The sequence below is a fragment of the Camponotus floridanus genome, unplaced genomic scaffold (assembly GCF_003227725.1).
Source record: "Camponotus floridanus strain SB8 unplaced genomic scaffold, Cflo_v7.5 scaffold30, whole genome shotgun sequence".
NCBI classification, from domain to species: domain Eukaryota; kingdom Metazoa; phylum Arthropoda; class Insecta; order Hymenoptera; family Formicidae; genus Camponotus; species Camponotus floridanus.
Genome location: NW_020229437.1, coordinates 1,856,653 through 1,877,767, shown reverse-complemented (window position 1 = coordinate 1,877,767; position 21,115 = coordinate 1,856,653). Strand labels below are relative to the sequence as shown.

The 21,115-nt window shown below is 35.2% G+C and overlaps 1 protein-coding gene across 1 annotated transcript; it reads left to right on the top strand.

Annotated features, from left to right (window-relative positions):
* Positions 1 to 14,215: 14,215 nt before the first annotated feature.
* LOC105249975 (silk gland factor 1) lies at positions 14,216 to 17,656 on the top strand. The gene has a single exon (XM_011255807.3). It carries the CDS (start codon positions 15,139 to 15,141, stop codon positions 16,648 to 16,650), a length of 1,512 nt encoding a protein of 503 aa, XP_011254109.1. The 5' UTR covers positions 14,216 to 15,138; the 3' UTR covers positions 16,651 to 17,656.
* The last annotated feature ends 3,459 nt before the right edge of the window (positions 17,657 to 21,115 follow it).

Genomic DNA, 21,115 nt, shown 5'->3' with positions numbered 1-21,115 from the left:
GTTATTCTTGCGTATGGATGTTTATCTTTACGCGCTGCGCAGCCTCCCACGAAGATCGAACTGAAACAATAAAAGGTTCAATATATCGATAACGTAGATATTGCTTAGATTCGGTTCGCAGATAAATGAGCAAAGATAAATAATGCGGAAACACAATTTATCTTTCTGATTTTTTTGCATATTATTTATTTCAAACTTTTGACAGTTTTTTTAAACATTAATTTATCATCCAACGGCGTTGGACCAATTTTTAATACAAAAATAATAAGCTTTTGTAGTAATCAAGATAATTCAGATACGGTTGACATTGATAAAAATTAAATCTTTGTTCTATTTTTTTTTAAAGCAGCTTATTATATATTATAATAATTTTATAAAAATTATATAATGCTTATTATTTTATTAATATTTAAAGAAAAAAAATTATGAACTTTTTAATATAACATGATATCCCATGTTTAAATCAACAATCGATTGTTAAATGCAAGGAAACAATATATATACATATGTAATAACTAAAACTGAAAGAATATTCAATATAAAAAAAAAAGATTTAATATACACTTAGAAACTTTTTATTAGAATAGAATTTATCTTTTTATTATATATATAATTATATGTCATGGATATTTAATTGCAGAGCAGAAACTTTTGCACCTTCTAAAATCTAAGATCCTTCAAAATTTTCAAGGAAAGGATCTAACACAATGTACCGTTTTCCTAAATCGATTATTGTTTTATGACAGAGTTTTTCCCTTAGTTTCAGTTCTCTTTCATGTTTACCGACTAACTAAAAATGTCGGTTTCTACCACCAAAAGGATATATTAGAGGGTATATTACCTGCTATAGAAGACTTAGAAGTACTTATCCGATTTTACTACACCATCTGTGCCGACATTATCTTTATTTTTTGGTTTGCACTATTCTTATTTCCTCTTAAGAGATTTAAGATTCTTATTCATGCAATAATATATAATGGCAGTAATATATAATATTTCTTTTAAGAAGAAAATGAAAAAATGTTTTGTGTGTAGTGTGAAGTGTCTATATATATAACATTCTATCTATCGCACATTTCCGACCAATATTATTCATTTTTAATCATCAAACACTATATTCTCTAATGATTAAATTATATTTCCAACTATATTGTTCTTATAATAATATTGTTTCAATGTTATTATATTTAGCAAAATTTCATGTTGCTGTATTTTATATAAAATGATAATTAATAATATTGCATATCACGATATCCATCGTTTGTAAATAATCTCTCGATAAACATATTACAAAATTATTCGTATTTTATGAAATTAATTAATCTATTATTTATTTCCTGTCTATTATTTATTTTCTTCTAAAATAATTATTGATTCTTTATAAAAATTTGCCGAATTAATCAGCATTGATATGTCATATTAATGTCATTACGGATTATTACAATTATATGGATTGTAATTCTATATATATATATATATATATATATATATATATATATATTGTATTTTATTATTGAATTTTATATCCTTGATTATTTTAGATGCAGCATTAATTAAGCAGCTGAAAAATAATTCTACTAAATACAATATACCTAAATTTTAATGATTTTATTCCACAAAACTCTGCTTGAATTATCTTTATATGATTTTAACAATTAACATTGAATACATTACCTGCGAAACTAATTGAATAAATACGGTTATGAAAGTCTTTAAGAAGTTTATCATAGTTTTAATCATATTACAACATGTCAAATTATCAATGCTTTGACAATTTCGTTAAGGACAAATGACTTCAATTCTTTATGAGGAAGACTGTCGTGTATGCGGTAATTTGGGACACTCCGTGTAACAGTCAACCAATTAGAACCGGCTCGAACATATTTCTAGAGATCGTAAAAGTCGTAATTACGGACGACGATAACGCGCGTTCTCGTTACTACAACTCGTAATTTCTCGTTCCGCCTACTTCCGGTGTGGGTGCCTACGCCCGCTAACGCGACGATCGCTTAGGGAGGAAAAGAGAGAGAGAGACAGCACGAGAGCGATCGATATTTCGCGAGGCAGCGCTCGCCCATTCGTGGGAGCGCGGGTCCTCGGATAATTGAAAGCTGCCGGAAAAATCGTGCGAGTCATCGCGGTACGAAGGTGGATCGTAGGGAAGGGAGAGGGTGGAATTATTAAAATTGACTCGACGGAAGTGGCGACTGGCCGACAGGGATGGCTGCGGCCGCTGGTCGAGAAATCGCTGCCAATTCGAGGCGTTTGATCGGCGCGACTCATCCACCACCTGCTTGTCTGCCTGTCTTTCAATGCTTTCATCGATCGACTTTGACTAATGCTACGCGACACGACCACGCTCGTTAAAAATGACCGAAACGCGTGCCCACTCTTAACATTAAGCGCGATTTTTTCGGCTCGTATGTCATAATATTCTTCAGGTAAGAAAAATAAAAAATTTCCAAGTTGTATAGAGATACACTTGGCGTTAAGTGAGATGTGAATATAGATCTAAATATCGAAATTCATCATATTTTTCGAAAATTATCTTTGAAATTATCTTCAGAAATTATCTTTGAAATTCTAAATATATCTGAAGATAAGAAAATATATTATTAGGTTTCTAGTTGATATTTTATTTCATCTATTTGGTTGTCAAATTTCATTTCTTATCTTCTTATTAAGATATAAATTATTTGGCCATCCTAGATGCAAAAACAAAATGTTTTTTGAATGAATTTTTATCCAAATAATATGCAAAAACAAAATATTTTTTGAAATGAATTTTTATCCAAATATTTTTAGTCAAATTTAAACGCACTCTAGCAGAATCTTGACACACACACACACAGTTAATATATTATTTCACATTCAATATTTCTTACCAAGACATTTAAGATTTAATATTTTCAAAAAAAGAAATAATAACCAAATTAAATGTTTCATCGAAAAACAAACCGTTTCAAGTTTTAATAAAAAATACGTATTCAGCAAATATTCTAAACGAAAATGTTGCACATATACAAATAGAGATCTATTTGCGATTATACGCTATTAATAAGTTAGACGCGGCGAGCAAACAGAGCAAAACTTTTCGGATTGGCCTGATGGCCTGCTTGCAACTTTTATATCTCGCAACGTTTGCATTGAAACGGTGAAACAGAAATTTAACGAGAGGACGGTAGACGGGGGCGCTCTCTTGTTTGCACAATCGATTCGCCACATACGTGCTTTTACACGACGCGCTGGGAACGTCCTTCTCGCTCTCGGAAAATATCGAAAATCTTCCCGGGCTCTCTTCTGAGACTCGAGAATGTTACAGAACACTGCATATTCTCTTTAACATTTTGCACGAATTATTCGGAATAATCGTCTATTTAATATAAAAGTGCGATAAAAACAACATTTTTCCCCGTCGAATAAAGAAATGAAAATTTTTGCTGTATCAAATGTTTAATCTGCTACGTGAAAATTCATATCCAATTTATTTTTAATTTTAAAATCTATCGAGATCAAGGTCAGATATATTGCCACCAATTATATTAGATTATTTTAAAAACATGTTATATGTAGAATAATTTAGAAGAGAAAATTAAGGAACGATCATGAAAATTAGATGAATGCGACTAAAAGAAATCAATGATAATTGCATTGATAATTTGAACATATTATTTGACATATTATTGCAATGTCTTTACATGGACAACGAAAATTTTCGTCGGGCAGAAAATTAACGGAGATTAGCACAGATAAACTATATTAATAACAAAAAGTCTAAAGCAGAGATAAATTAATCAATGCATGAAGAAGTTGCAAATTTCTACCGCCATCATCTCTCAAAATGTTTAGGGTGGAATTTTCGTGATTGCGCCTATCCTCGAAGGGTTTTTGCGTAGGACGAGGGTGCAATAGATAATAGCCGTCGATCTCGCCTCGCCGGAGAATGAAAACGTGCGACGAGTCTATTATTTTTGCCTTCGGCCGATCGAGGGTGCCTCGTCGCCGCGGAGCCGGGTTTTCGCCGGAGATAGGACGGTCGGCGAGATTCGGGGATCGCAAATCTGGGAAATCCTCGACGAGGCACGCACAGCACGTGACTATCCTGGTCTGCGCCACGTTCGTGCCCGATAAAGCACACACATCGAAATATCGTTTTTTAAGTGGCTCAATATGTCCGGGCACTCCTGCGACAGTTCCCGCGTTCGTGCTTGTTTCCCTTCTTCCCCCCACAACAGTCCACCCCTCTCAAGCCTTTCGGTGGTTAAATTCGGAAACCGCTAAATTCTCAATAATCCTTTCCCTAATTTTGCTTCCCGGTTAGTCGTCTTATGAGATACGACAAAAACAAAATAGACGTATATTTTACTCTTTTCAGGAATATCGTGTTAAAATTGTAGACAACTCTTTCATATTTATTAGACAAGTACACTTAGATTTGCATGAATTTCTGAATTCTTATTTCAAAATCGAAATAGAAATATTAAATATTAATAATCTTACTATGCTTTTTATCTGCACATAATGTGCAATTAAGGTAGACTGCTATATAGACTCAACATCAAGTATTAAGGCAAAGGAATGAATATTTTATCAATTTTGAAAACGCTTGTCAAACGTAATATTCTATTTTTATAGTGATGCTAGTAGCGATAACAGCGCAATATTTACTCAAATTAAATATACATAGGAGATAAGACTAAGATGACCCAAAGTGATGTATCACTGTACATAATTCTAAACTATTTCATATGCGGGAAGAAAGAGAAAAAGAAAGGAGTCTCCGCTTCATATCTTCATATCTTATCTGAAGGAATTAGTATGCGTCATATAAAGCGTCCTTCCCAAAAACACCTGAAAATATGTCCAGAAAATGTTAATAATTTAATGATAAAGTATTTATAATATTTAATATATAATATTCTTCCGCTCGAACAGATTTCTAAATATCATTCTCTGATGAATCTAATTTTCGAATACAAATTACAATATTGCTCTCAGAATGTCAACAGATTGTAGTCCAGCGGCTATTATCGGATAATTGCCATTTAGAATTAATTATTTAGAAGCTATTAATGCTTTACTATTTACCGACTTTTCGGACGATATCGATATGCAGTGTACCTTGCGTTATTCTATGTCACTCTGCATTCTATTACTATGTTAATCAATGTAAAAATATTATACCTAAATGTGCACATATATGCAACGTGTACAACCAATCTTGAAGTTAGCAATTTTTATTCAAATTATTTTAAATTATTTACTTAAATTATCATTTCTAATTTTTAATGCATCTTTATTGCAGATTTTTTCAATATAATTTCTTGAATTTTTTGCGGAAACGCGACGTAAAAAATTGAGTTCGAGAGGATTTGTAGATTTTCAAAAAATAATACCAAAGAAATATAACAGATCGAGTTTTCACAGCTGGAAAGAGTGCAAAGTTCTTTGACTAGACTGTCAGATTAAGCATATTTGTTTTTAAAGTAAATTAGCTTTTCACACTTAACATTTTAAATATTTCCTGTGTTCTTGTTTCGTACGAAAATGTTATTATAACGATTTATTAAGTCAAAACACATCTGTTTACCGACGTCTATTTATCGACTTTAAACTTTAGTCGAATTTATTCAAATTCCAATTGTGAGATTAAAAGATTAATTCTAACTTAATTTGACGCCTATGAAGACATTCTATCATGTCTCATTGTATCATATCAACTATTCGAACGAAATAATAGTGTCTATAAATAAAAAGGAGAGATTCTGCAAAATATCTTGCATAAACTCATCATAGAAAGGATTCTCTATCATGGTCAAAAAATTAACTTACATCGCATCATTCTATGTTTTGGGACGTGATTTAAAGAAAGATCATCTGATTTTCCTTTCCGCTATGCGAAATATTGACTTCTTGATGTGGCCACGAGACTTGATTTATTTTACGATACGAAATATTGACTTCTTGACGCAGGCGTAGTTTGTTATGAGTGAATCCTTAAGACAACAAATCCGTCGATGTCAAGATTTTCCGTGAGCAATCGCCTGCGACAGGTACATATACACTTTATATAGCATCCTGGTTCATTCAGGTCCCAAGATATTTTTCTAGGGCGAACCAGGATCTGCCTCGGATCTTTCTGAAGGAGACGAAAAACCAGTCGAAACTCCGAGAAGATTTAAGAGTATATCTTCCGTTTCTGACGGAAATCGGTGCAGGATGTTGATAGGTTGTTTTATTAGAAGATTTGACACTTTTTCTATTGGCGTATTGTGGATTTTATATTTTTGAGTTCTATTTTCAAATTTAAGTTGAATAAATATTATCTTAGAATATAAAACTCAGAAAATTTTTAATTTTATCGATAAATTATTATTATTTCATATATGTATGTGAGAAATATGGAAACATATTTCCAAGCAAGGACATATTTTTCCAATATGTTTTCTAACATCGAAAAATAATTTGGTGTTGAAAAGCTTAAATAAAAATGAATGGATAAGTAAATAGATACAAGAGGATAGATTCTTATGTGGAAGATCTTCGTCTCCATGAATATACGATCGTCCTTTTCGCGGATGTACGAAGCGTGCGCCATTCAGACAGCAACGCAACACGTATAGAAAAGGAGTAGAAATGAACGAAGACCCGAGAGAAGGAAGGGCGGTATAACGCCCTTGTGTGCCGACGAGTTATCACCGGCGTTAATAATACGAGGAACGAGGGGCTAAAGAAAAAAAGGAGAGAAAAAAGGGAGGGAGAGAGGGAAGGAGAGAAGACCACCCACGTGGATCCAGGTAGGATCCTTCAGGAACTCCACAAAGCCGCGTTCGGCCAGCCGGTCGTCCTGTCATCCTCTTTGTGTCCCCCTTATAAAAATGACAAAACACTTTTTATCAAGCTGTGCTGGAACCTCAAAAAGAGAGGGAGGAGGAGAGGAAGGAGGGCTTACACCTCTCTTTCCGTGCCTACGAAAGTTAAACAATCCTCTCGGCACACAGGAACTCGATAACTAAGTAATATACCCAATAATCGAAAAGCACAAGTATATTATATGGTTTATAAACGTTTATAACGTATATATCAGGAAATTCGACCGTTCAAAATGAAAATTTTTCGCTTTATCAAGCTCTTTTATTTTTTCAGAATTTTAAATTGCAAAGTTTGAAAAATAGAAAGCTGCTTATATATTTATAATAATTATTGTTCTTCAAATTACATGGAAAAAAATAATTGTTTTCAATTAAAACTTAAGTATTTGATACTTATATTATGATACTTGTGAGTATCTTGAAACATGAGAATAGATGAGATGAAATTTATTAATTTCTCACATAGAGAAGAATGATTCTCTATATTTTTATAGCATATATTTATTTTATAGCATTGTATATTTTTCTATTTTCGTATTCCTCTCGTTAGCACCGATTATTCATTTAAAAGTAATAATATAATAAAAGCTAATATATAATTGATTTAAACATCGTTGAATTGATGGTAACGTATTTTCATCATACGATTACGTCATAATCCATTCGTGAATAATAAATGAATCTCATTAATCAATTGCGGCAAGTAAAAATTAAACGAGGTAATTTCGAGCAGATAAAATTTTCAAATGAACCGTTCTGGTTAGCGTCCCACGAGTTTGCGTAATCATGCACTATAATTACACATTTACCCCTAGCTGGGACAGTAATGAAAATACATTTAAAAAGAATTCAATCTCGATTGCAAAATTGATGCGTTTTGCAACAAAAATTATACAAACAATATATAATTTTTTAATCGCTATGAATTCATTCCGAAACATCTCTCTCAATCCTTTAATTTATACAGCGACCGGTATTAATTATAAAATACAAATCTAGACGTAGAAAATTTTATGTCAGGAATCGAGCGAAAAAAATTGTTAATCTTTATATTTAATTAGTTAAAACTGTCTTAAAGTATTATTTAAATTTGAATTTCTTATTGCGCTTGTGCGATTGAATTTTAATTATATTTCTGTTAAATTAAAATTTACTTGAAATGCAGCAAAGATTAATCTTTATTAATCATTTCAAAACATATCTCAATTTGTCTTGTCTTTTGTCTAAAAAATTCAGTTCGAAGAAAATTCATTTATTATCTGCGAAATAACTCTGTAATTAATTATCTACTGTAATTGCAATAGGGAAAAAATTTTCCTTAAAATTTGATACAGGATATCTCTTGTAGAATGTCAGATTTTCCGGAGAAAACGATTTCTATCTGTGTAAAACTTCAGCAATTGAATTAATCTGCGTTTACGCATGGTCGTTGAGTGCTTGATCGAGCCGATGAAGACCCGCGATACGCGATAATCTAGGCCAAATAGCAAATCGTTATTTAATCGTAGATTAAGGATTGGTAACCGAAACAAACAGTTCTTCTCTCTCTCGATTGCGTGTGTTTCAAGGGGCCAGGCGGCGCGGAGGGAGCGATTTGTTATAACGAAGAGAACGGCGCGCTCGGCACAATGTAGTCACTTGTTTACAGGGACAATATTTTCATTCCGCAAACAATTTGTGGCTCGATAAAGACTCGGTGTACAGGTGGGTGCTCGGCGAGAATCTAACGTTGTAACGAACGCGTCGCTGTTCGTTGCGAACGTACCTATATGTACATATATATACGTGTATGTGTGTGTATATGTGTACAGATACATATATTGTATACACACATATATATATATATATATATATATATATATATACATACACATATATACATTTACTCGAAAGATTCGCAAACATATATCTATATGTAATATCTATATATACATACATATATATATATATATATATATGCATACACACACACATATACATATATACATATATATATATTTAAAAATATATATATATATATGTATACATATATATTGTGTATAGATGTGTGTTTACGAATCTCTCGAGTAAAGTATTAGCCGGCTCTACATGCTTGAATCATCGAGTTGTATGCCGTTGATTCCTCGACCGTTGCGGCAACGAAATGATATTCTGCGATTTTCTTCTCCTACTTTGGATTAGATTAAAACTATTGTATAGTGAGCTGTGTGTGTATTCGCATTGCTCATGGAATTTTGCTTTTTATGGAAACTTATGCGAAAGTTATTTAAACAGTATTCTGCTTAAACAAATAAAGAGTGCGAGCGAGAAAATAATGCAAGTTATATTTACTATGTCTTGAGATATTTTACAATTTGCATAGCTTTAAAAATATGCAATTAACTAATTTTAGATCTAACAATGAGAAACAATTTTCATTAAATGTCATTTATATGTGAAATATCTAATATATGGAAATATTTCGAATGATATAATTTATATTTGTTTAATATTGAAATTCGATGCAGTATGGATTCAAAGACATACTTTTTCTGTATGTGTTTTAAATAGATTTTGATAAATAATTAATTAAGATTGAATCGGGCCACAAAGATAATCTCATAATAAGTATAATAAAAACAAGGTGTACATTGTGTTTATTCAATCATATTTTATATCTCGCATCTTTAAATAATCAGATATAATCAAAAGGAAAATAATATGGTGTTGATAGAATATATCCCACCGAGATAATCCTACGATTTATAATCCAACAAAAGTGAATACAAACGACGATCTTCTTAGAATGTTGTAATCTGCGGATAATATTTGATAATAATGTTATTTCTCTTAAATTATATGATTGGTAAATCAATACTTTTAGTGTCCTTTTTTCAAAATAATTCAACATGAAACTATAGCATAATTTTCTATGATATTTTTGAATATTCATTATATGAAAACGCGAAATAGAAGTTGTTTATAAACGAAAAGATTACATTGAAATCATTGATGAAAAATTCGTCAACAATGTTTTTGTCGACATTATTTCGGCCAATATTATGCATTCACATTGATCGATGTACACACACATTTATTCCTGTATACTGTTGACACAGTGTGTCCAAATAGTTTCAAATATTTTCATTCAATCGATGCATGAATACTGTCTCTGTTGTACATCTGAGCAAGTAATGAGCTCATTGCCTTTACTAGAGAATAATTCCCGTTTCACGAAAACAAACAGCAAGCAATGAAAATGACAAACTAAAAATTTTTCATAAAACACAAAAATCAATGAATGCGTATTTATCGGCCAAACTCAGAATATCGACAGAATAGTCTCGATAAAAATAGTCAAACAAAATCTTTGTCGACTATAACATAAGTGTTTTCAGAATAAACGAGCACAATAAACTCAAATATACATTTAGGATTTGGTAAAATCATACTAAATTCATTGAACTGATTCTTAAGACTATTTATTGGCATGTAATTAATTTTTTAATTGTCTTCTCTTTTTATTTCAATATCTCATTGCGGTAAATATATGAAACAATAGCACGTTTTCGTTCGTTTTTTAGACCTTTTCTCGCGATGTGACGCTTCGAAAAATGGGTTATTAATTTATAATATATAACATCGAAATAATTTTTCGCGCGTATCGTGAATGAAATTTTAATTGCAACGCAATTGTAAGAATATCGATAACAAAAAGCGTGAATATGTATGCTAACGAGTACGGCCGTATTGCGTGCTGACAGTACAAAGTCGTACTAAATTCATTGAACTGATTCTTAAAACTATTTATTGCCATATAATTAATTTTTTAAAAGTCTTCTCTTTAATTTCAATATCTCATTGGCAGTAAATATATGAAACAATAGCACGTTTCCATTTTTTTTAAGATCTTTTCTCGCGATGTGACGTTTCGAAAAATGGGTTATTAATTTATAATAACATATTGAAATAATTTTTCGCGCGTACCGTGAATGTAATTTTAATCACAACGCAATTGCAAAAATATCGATAACAAAAAGCGTGAATATGTATGCTAACGAATACGGCCGTATTGCGTGCTGACAGTTACTCCCCGTCGGCTCGAAATGCCGACGCCATGTCGGAGGACGCCGACGGGATCGATCAGCAAAATGACGCGACTATTCATTGTCGCAAACGGTTTATAGCCGTTCTCTCTCGACGTAGTACACAATTATTTTTTCTCCGTTTTCCCTACTTTAGAAGAAGCGGATATATTGATTTAAGTTATGTAACTTTGAAATATTTAATAGTTACAATTGCAGTTTTCTTGTCTGCGATATTATTTATTTTATCGCTATATTATTGTTTGATAATAATATTAATTAGCAATTGTTTGAAAATTGAGATTGGAATTAAAATATATTAATTATATATTATCGAAAAGCGGAATCTCAGTAGATATTTTTTAGATACTTTTTACATTTTTTAAATTGACGCAAATTTAGTAATGGATCCGTACAGTGAAATTTTTTGATATTTTTAAGCAAGTCTGAAGTGTCAAAATGTGGATCATAAAAAGGAATAAGAATAAGTCTTGTGTTATGCGATTAGATTTAATTTCGGGCCTTGCAAATGTTCGTGATGCGACGTATTTTTGAATCTATTCTTTGGATGATGTCTTAGGAAACAACTTGGATTTTAATATTAAAAAAACAAATCTAATCTTTTAATATTTCGTTTTTTTAGTTCTTCTGATTTTTTTTGTAAATTTCTATAAAAGTCGTATCTTAAAGAAGATAATTTTGTGTTCATTCTTTGGACAGAGAAATGATATTATGTTAACAAATAGTCTCTACTTCTCAAGGTTATTTAAAAGATACATTGAATGAGAATGTTTAATTTATGAGAGATATTATATAAATCTCTCGTTATATTTTTCCTTCCACTTTTAGTATTTCCATAGGCAGACGTTTCTCAGTTATTAAATTATATAATAATATGTTGCGTTTATATAGTTAGAATATAAATAGTAATTTTGAAATAATATAAATAAGAGTTTTAAAATATAAATAAGTTTATAAAAGTTTTAAAAATATAAATATAATAAAATATAAATAGTTTTAAATATTTTTGTATGGGATTTCAACGTTTAATTTAGGTATTGTAGGTATTAAATGACAAGATTGAACATTTTGATTTTGAACAACTTTAATTTTGACGGAAAAACTTCTTTCTATTTAATCTTTTATATACATATATATATCTTATACAGAGATAAAGTTGTTGATAAAATTTTGTGTGATAAAAATTTTGAAATTTTGATTTTCTATCTCTCTTTTTCTATAAATAGTAAGAAGAAAATCTCCTAGGTGTTTACATTGTACCAAGCAATGTTCGTCTTATCTAGGTCTGCGACGTACGTTTATCTAGATAGATGCTTCTAAGTTATTTACAGCACAAAGTTATCGGAATATTGACACTAGTATGTTCCCTGTTCGCGTAAAAAAGGAAGTTAGAAATATACTTAAAGAAACCAAGATGTAGCACTCGAAAGTAATTAGCAATTGGCATAAACTACTCTTCGGGATGCCTATTACGTGTATTAAATGGCACACGATTGCAAAGTAAAAGACAGCGCGAATAATGCATGAAGATAATTTCGATGACATCAACAAGAATTCAAATGAGATCGTAGGTTGAGAATGTAAGCATAGGTATGTGTGGCTTGATATAGCGTTTGTTTCTTTCTTTCAGTATATCTATATATGCCTTATTCTTTATCATAAGACTGAGGAATTGAAATGATACCTATACTTGAAGTAAACGATATTACAAAATTTTAAATTCACGGCATATTAAGCAATAAAAAAACTTCATATGTATTGTGAAGCATTTAAGAATAATATCGAAAAATGAATAATAATTTTATAATGAATGAATAATAAAAGTCATATGTAATGAATCTAACTTTGTAATGAGAGTCAAAATCGTTTTTTCATATTTATATATATAATTTTTATGTATGTATAATATATTCTCTCTCTCTTTCTCTCTCTCTCAGTTTCAATAATACTTGAAGATTATATGATGGTTCATTGTACATTAATCAGATTACTCGCGCGAGGGGGCAATGTAAAAAGTTAGTTATTTTTAGATAAGATAAAAATGTTAATCTCCGTACAGTTAATCCAGATATACACCTGTTAATTTCCTATACACGTGTAAAAACAAAGAGTCTCTATAACATATAACACTCTAGTGTAAAAAATGGAATAAATTAATATTCATTTAAATGGATAAGGTGTACTTGAATGGGTTCGATAGATTGCTCACCAATATTGACGCGATTGTGCGAGCTTAGATTATATTGATTGTTACGAAAGTTCAAGTATTATTTTATAACTTTTGAGAGCTAATTCTTATACAGTTATCCAAGTGTTTACAAATCAAGATAGCAGAACGCACGTATGCGTGAGATTTTCATTGAAATACAATATTTATGTGAAGCGTAATATAATAATTAATATAATAATCAATATCAAATAAAAGATAACTGACAGCAATACACAATCATGACATTGTACCTATATGTCCCCGCGTTGTACTCCGCGTTGTACTCGTTGACTCCATCGCGACTCATCTCGAGGATGTCTCTCGCGCCGGACACTATCGCGAATAATTCACGTGGATTCACTCGCCGATCGATGAAACCGGCCGTCGATCGATCGTCAGTCAAGACTCCGATCCCGATTCATGCATTATCGTAAGACGACGCCGATTTAAGGAGGTCTCTCTAGCCTCTCTAGAAGGGAAGAAAAGAGATTCCCTCGGAAATTGGAAGAGAAACACGCGCGATCCGCAGCGGATCCGCGAGAGGAGACGCGTAGGCCGCGTCACTCACTCGCGCCCGGAGAAGAGGTGCCGGTTGTCAAACGCGTGGCAGACGACGACAGTTGACATGACATGAGATGAGAGAGGAAAGCGGCGCTCCGCGCCGCGACGGCGCGGGCGTCGCGCGGCCGGCACGACACGGCACGGCACGTCACGGCCGTGCGTCGTGGAGCCGGGTGTCTCGCGTGGAATTGCGCAAGCCAATTCCGCTCCGAGGGATGATCGGCTTGGCGCGCGCGAGCGATCGCGAGCATGCGCGCTCCATTCGGAGCACGACGCCGGAGGGGTAGAAGAGGCCGCGGCGCCGCACAAGACACGGCGGCGTGACGATTGAAAGCGACGTTCGAGGGAGCCAACAGCCGCAGCAACGTCGCAAGCGGATTGGCCGAGCGCGATACGGCCGGAGGAAGGACTCGCCGCGATTGGCAGCTCCGGCGGGATCGGGCGCGGCACAGGTGAGCGACGGTGGGGTGTATTTGAACAAGAGCCGCCGACTCAAGAGTAGCGGAGTACACTCGCTAACCGGCCTCCATCCACAACACGGCACACAGAGAGAGGAGAGAGAGACTCACGTTGAGGTACGAGGCGGAGTGTGTGGTGAGAGGCGGTGAGGTGGCTCAAACAGGGCCCCGCTCGATCAAATAACCGTCCGCGCGCGCGGCCGTCGAGCAGCCGTCGTCGTAGTGGTTGGTGTTGTTTCGCGCACTCGTCCACGTCGTACAACACGCGCTCGCAGGATCTTTCCCTGTCGTCGGGATTCGTCGTCACCCTCATGGTGTCGGGGTAACAATTACCCCTGTCTCTCCCGGGGGTGCTCTCTCGCGACCGCGTACCTTCGCTCCGTGCGACGAGCGCGCATCTTCCTGGCGAGCAAACGGACTGTGCATTGTGTTCCGGAGAAGAGGACGGTGTCTTCGTAGAGGTTTACCTCGCGTTTTCGCTAACACGGTGTGTGTCCCGAAGGTATCTCGCGTGGAGACTTTTCTCAGATCCTGCGGGAAAGAGGAAACCCGACGATTCTCGTCGCCGGTTGAAGCTGAGCTTGTGAGCTTGGAAGAGAATTTTGTCAACTCAACAGTGTCATTCAGTGTTAGCGGCAAGAATTTCCCAGGTGAAGTTTCTTTTTTTCTGGTGAAGGAAGAGAGTGTCGAGACGATCGTCGCGCGTCCCCGGTTCTCTCGGTGCGTACGACTTTAGGAATCTCTGTGATTCGTGACTCGACAGAAAGAGGAGAGCGATAGAAGACTACTCGGTTACCGTTGAAAGCGCGGACGACTCGACAGGTCGTCCGAGCTCGCCCGGTGAAAAGATTAAGGGAATACCCGACTGCCAGCAGCCGTGGTACCGCGGATTTCATGACAGCCGTTTGACAGCGACGACGCGACAGCAGGCCACCTCGGCGCCGGTCAGCTCTATGACCATGCTTCAGTCGCAAAAGCTGTACGGCGATGCGGGTGCCATGAGCAGCGCCGCGATGTCCAGCATGGGCAGTATGGCGCCCACGTATAGCTCGATCAACTCGATGAGCTGCGTGCCGATGGGGATGTCGATGGGCGTCGGAGTCGGGCCTAGCTGCAGCCCGCAGGGCGCCGGCGGTTTCAACATGAGCACCATGAGCTCGGCGATGGGAATGGCATCGATGGGAGGTGGCGGGATGAGCGGTTACAGCAGCGCTTCCATGGGCACCGGTGGTGCTTGTATGAGCGCCGTCGGATACGGGCCTTTGACACCCAGCGGTGGTACCGGCGTCAGTCGGGATCCCCTGGCTCTGACCGAACCGGACTCACCGAACTCGGCGCTGCAGCGCGCGCGCAGCGAGAAGTCCTACCGTCGTAGTTATACTCATGCGAAACCGCCGTATTCCTACATCAGTCTGATCACCATGGCGATACAGAACGCGCCCCACAAGATGCTGACCCTCTCCGAGATCTATCAGTTTATCATGGATCTATTCCCGTTCTACAGACAGAATCAGCAACGCTGGCAAAACTCCATCAGGCACTCGCTCAGCTTTAACGATTGCTTCGTTAAAGTGCCACGCACTCCGGACAAGCCTGGGAAGGGATCCTTCTGGACGCTGCATCCGGACAGCGGTAACATGTTTGAGAACGGTTGTTATCTACGACGGCAGAAGAGGTTCAAGGACGAGAAGAAGGAGCTGACCAGGCAGACCAGCAAGCATCAGCAGCATCAACATCAAGCGACAGCAGCGGCGGTGGCGGCTGCGTCCGGCGCGACTATCGCCGGTCAACACAGCCCGCCCACTCACGAAGGCGCGCCCGGCTCCAAGAAGACCAGCTCGTCCATCCACCATGGCGGTCCTCCGCAGCAGGATGATAAGGATCTGCACGGATTGGTACCCTCGCATCATCATCATCACACCGCGAGTCTTCATCAACATCATAGCGCCCTGAAGAGCGACACCACCGATATCGGTGGCCTCCTAGTGCCCGATCTCGGCGCCGCGCACGACGAGCTTACCGCCATGGTCAGCCGCAGCCTTCATCCGCATCTATTATCCGATACCGCGAACTTGCATCACGGCATGACCGGTAGCTTGAAGCAGGAACCGCTCTATGGTACAGCCGCCAATCATCCGTTCAGCATCAACAGGTTACTGCCGCGGGACACGACCGGGACCTCGCCCGGCGCCCAGGATACCAAGCCCCCCGAGATGAAGATGTACGAACAGCTGCACCAGAGCTACAACTTCGGCTCGCCTCATCATCCGCACGCGCACTCGGCGCCACCCGGGCATCATCACCACAACGGCATGCACGCCGGCACCAACGCCGCCGGGCCGATGCACATGACGAATCATCATCATCAAGAGTACTATCAGAGCCCGCATTATCATCACGCCACGAGCGTCGCCACCACGAGCGCACCACCTCCCGCCGTCGCTACCGCGACGCCGGGCTTGTGACATCACGCCACCCACCCTTACGCTTTAGCCTGAGTCGCTGCCGCCGCGGCTTACGCCGCCGCCAGCGCTGCCGCGCCCCCGATGCCATCCCCGACGCCGGATCTGTCCGCGATCACGACGACGAGCGCGACGGCCGTCGAGCCGACGACGTCACCCACGACTTCGTCGACCGTCTCGTCGTCGCCGCGTACGCAACCACGCCGGCGCGCCCGTCGTCCCGATAACGACGACATCGTCGACGCCGTCGTCTGCTGGCCGCCCGACGACGACGACGAATACGACGATGAGAACGAAGACGAGGACGAGGAGAACGTCGTCTACAGACGGTAGAGCGCTGCCGGGAGGTAGGATTCCTCAGGGTATTTCGGCTCACTCTTAGGGTTCATCGTCTCGACTGTTAGTTTATTATGTTTATTGTTATCAAAATGTAATATTGTTATAATGCTCTATTTTTTTTCCATATATTTTTCGTTTGACTTTAAATCTCATTCTCGACTCGCGCGTTTCGAGTATAAAAAAACGCCATGATCTCTACTCTCCTTTTTGAATATTCCCAAAATTGCCCGTAAAATGCGTGATGCAATAAATGCTAAAAGTGGTAAATTTCCTTTTTTATATATGATTTTTGTCAATAATAACATAAATGTATATATGAAATACAAATAGATTCCCTCCTTTATACGTAAAGAAATGAATTTTTACGTGAAGAAATTACTCGCCATTATTGTAGCATGAGATGTGTAATGTCTTTAGATCAGTCGTGTGCGTCATTGATTTATTTTTTCCGAGTTCCCTTTATTTTAAACCTTTATATTGCTAATGTAATTCAGTATTTCAATATATTCGCGAATTATATATTGATTATATGAGAGAAGTCTCATGCGATTCATCGAAATCGCGCGATTATATTGAATGCTCGGTATGATAAACGCGACAATATGGAATGTAGAAATATGATTTAGTATATTTCTGGATATTTACACATTTCTCAACACAGTTATATTATATATTGATTATATAATTCGCTAATATACTTAAATAATGATTTATAATAACGATATAAAAGTTTAAAATGGAGGGAACCAAGAAAAAGTAAATCAATATACATGACTGACATGGAGATATTATGTTCCTTATGCTACAATAATGGGAAATAATTTCTTTACATATAAATATTGTAATGTTTATGTATCGTGTAGGAGGAATCTATTTGTACTTTATACATATATTTATGTTATTATTAACAAAAATCATATATAAAAGAAGAAATTTATTCTCTTTTAATTTAGCATTTATCGCATCACACATTTTACGAGCAATTTTCGGAATATTCAAAAAGCAGAATCTAGAGATCATAGCGTTTCGCATAAAGACTTAGAAGAAACAGAAACAATATTTACGTTTAACTTCCAAACTTTAGTGATATGAAGGTCACATTATCGTGTATTATCCTTTGACAGAAGCAAATGGGAAAATAATATTTACATGCGTATACAATCTTCGCGTTGCTCGTATTAAACTTATGTCCGTTACTGTATGTTGTCACTCAAACTGACAATGACTTGGTAAGCATCGTTCAAGTACAATTGCAAACAACAATCACGATAAAGGAGATTAAAGCTTACTTTAGATGATTTTTAATTCGTGATAGAATTCTATTCATAATTTCAGTATACGATACAGAAAACATTTGTCGAATCAGATTCATGAAATAAAAGATAAAATTATGAATAGAATTTTATGTTATTCCTTAAATGTTCTGTAGTGTTTCATGCAAAGAGATGAGATGATTGATTTTTTCTTTTTGTTTCTAAAAATTGATTCATTTTATCTCTTTTCATAAAACACACTACAAAACACTAACGAATGGCATAAAATTCTATTGATAATTTTATCTTTTACGTCATGAATCTGATTTGACAAATGTTTGCTAAATCGTATGCCGAAATTATGAATAGAATTCTGTCGCGAATTAAAGATCATAAGTAAGCTTTAATCTTCTTTATCGTAATTGTTGTTTGCAATTGTACTTGAAACGATGCTTACCAAGTCATTGTCAGTGTATCTTGCCCGATTCTGTGAATTATTTGAAATTTATCATCATGTTATTTCGTCACAATTTCATTCTGTTGAATTTATCTCGTGTACACCGGAAAAGGTGTTCGAGAGAAATGTATAAATGTCCAGAAGTATACTGAATCATACTACATTCTATATTGTCATGTTTATCATATCGAATCATTCAATGTAATCGCGCGATTTCGTTGAATCGTGTGAGACTTTTTTGTGATAGACATGATACGAATGATGCATTTTCATGCGATAAGCAGAATGCGTCTCGATTCTCGATATTCCATTTCTTGCACATCATATCAAGATTACGTAATAACTCGTTAAACATTTAAGAATTTATAGACAATTGTCGCTTTTCAGTCAAATTCACATAATAATCGTCCGACAAAATTAATAAGAATATATAAAGTTAATTAAAATGCAATAGCGAACTGCCAGATTTTTTTTTTACAGATTTTTACTAGAGAAATAGAATTCCCAAAATAAATCAGAGAGCATCAGAAAGCTTCAACACTTATTCAATATATAACATATTTTATCTCGGAATCAATATCATTGATATAATGCTCTTGTTCAATAAACTTACAAAGCGAGCAGTTAACGCGTATGGAATAATATTTGAAGTTAATAAGTAATTCTGTAATAAATGTAGTCGAACAACGGTACATAAAAGATTACTCGACGACTCATTTCTATTCTGTTTTACTTCTTTTTTCGTAAAAGAAAAGATATTTTTTATTTTTTGTTGGGAAAGGAAAAAGTGACTAATAATAACACATAGATGATATTTTCATATGTGTATGATAATTTTCATATGAAGATAGTTTCTAAAATTATAGTTAATATACATACATATTTTATATATTATAGTTAATATAGATATTATTTATAGTTATTATTTATATTTATTAAATATAGCCCTTGTTACTTTTTACTTAAAATGTTTATGTAAAATTTGTCAAAAATATTATTGATAATAATAGATAATTATCAGAATTTTTTCATTTGATGTTGTATGATTTATTTTGGGAATTCTATTTCTCTAGTAAAAATCTGTAAAAAATCTGGCAGATGGAATATTGACCGGAATTATATCAATAATGCACATCGATTAGATCGGTCATTAATCTCGATTTCCTTTCATTTTAATCATCTCTTATCGTTCTGTATTTATTGTTGCATATATCATTGCTATATCGTTTTTATAAGAATGAAAAGAGAAAAAGATATAAGATAATTCTAGTCTTATTAAAATCTGAATTGTCAACATCGACATGTTACATTTTCACAAGGTATGAAATTTGTCATCGATTTAAAATAAAAAATAATTTTATTTAATTTTATAATTAATAATTTTATCTCTTACGTGATAAAAATTCAATAATTGTCAATAATCCTCGCGTGTTGCATGCAACATATAAATAAATGCAACAATAATAAAACAGAGCGATAAAAGATGCTTAAAATGAAAGGAAATCAAAATCAATGATCGATCTAATTATTGATGTACATTATTGATATGATGATATTGATTGATATAATTTCGAAAAAACTATCTATTGAAAATTATTGATTGGTAATTTTCCATTTTATGTTATATATTATTTTCATTTGATTTTATTACTATTTTAACATATTACTAAAAATAATAGGCATGATTAATACTGTATGTCTCATTTGACTTGGTTTGAAATATGAAAGGTCTTTATTGTCAGTAAGAGAAAAAATATTTTAGAATGTTATATTGGTGTGTGTGATTCGAAAATATTTCACTGATAATATTTAATAAGATTAACTATTTATTCTTAAATATTTTATAGATATTGTTATCAAGAGTTTACTTCATCTAATTTGATTATTTGAAATATCTCTTTATTGTTATTAACAATATCTATAAAATATTTAAGAATAAATAGTTAATCTTATCAAATATTATCAATGAAATATTTTTGAATCAAATATGCTCCTGAAATATAATATTTTTTCTCTTATTGACGATAAAGACTTTTCAAATTTCAAAATGAGATAATATTTTATACAAATAATTATTTGAAATTATGAAATATTTAATTATTTTCTTTGAACTTTTGGGTAGATTTTGGAAGGATTTCAGCTTTCGCGATGTATTCAACAATCGCATCTCATTCGATTAAGAAAGTCGCTCTTGATAACAATTAAAAATTTTTTAGCCTTATTCATTATCTATTACAAATGAACTTTTGACGATGAACCTATCTCGGTGGTCCGAAATACTTTCGATTAATATTAAATAAAGACGACCACAGGGCGTAGAAGGGAGTGCGTTGTCGCAGCATGGAGTAAGCGGCATAAGCCTCGAAAAGCAGTGCCAGGTAAAAAGTGAGAGCGGTGTCGGATGAACAAAATTTGTGAT

Excerpts from the sequence above, each read along its gene's own strand:
- LOC105249975 (XM_011255807.3), top strand. The coding sequence starts at position 15,139 with ATGACCATGCTTCAGTCGCAAAAGCTGTACGGCGATGCGGGTGCCATG.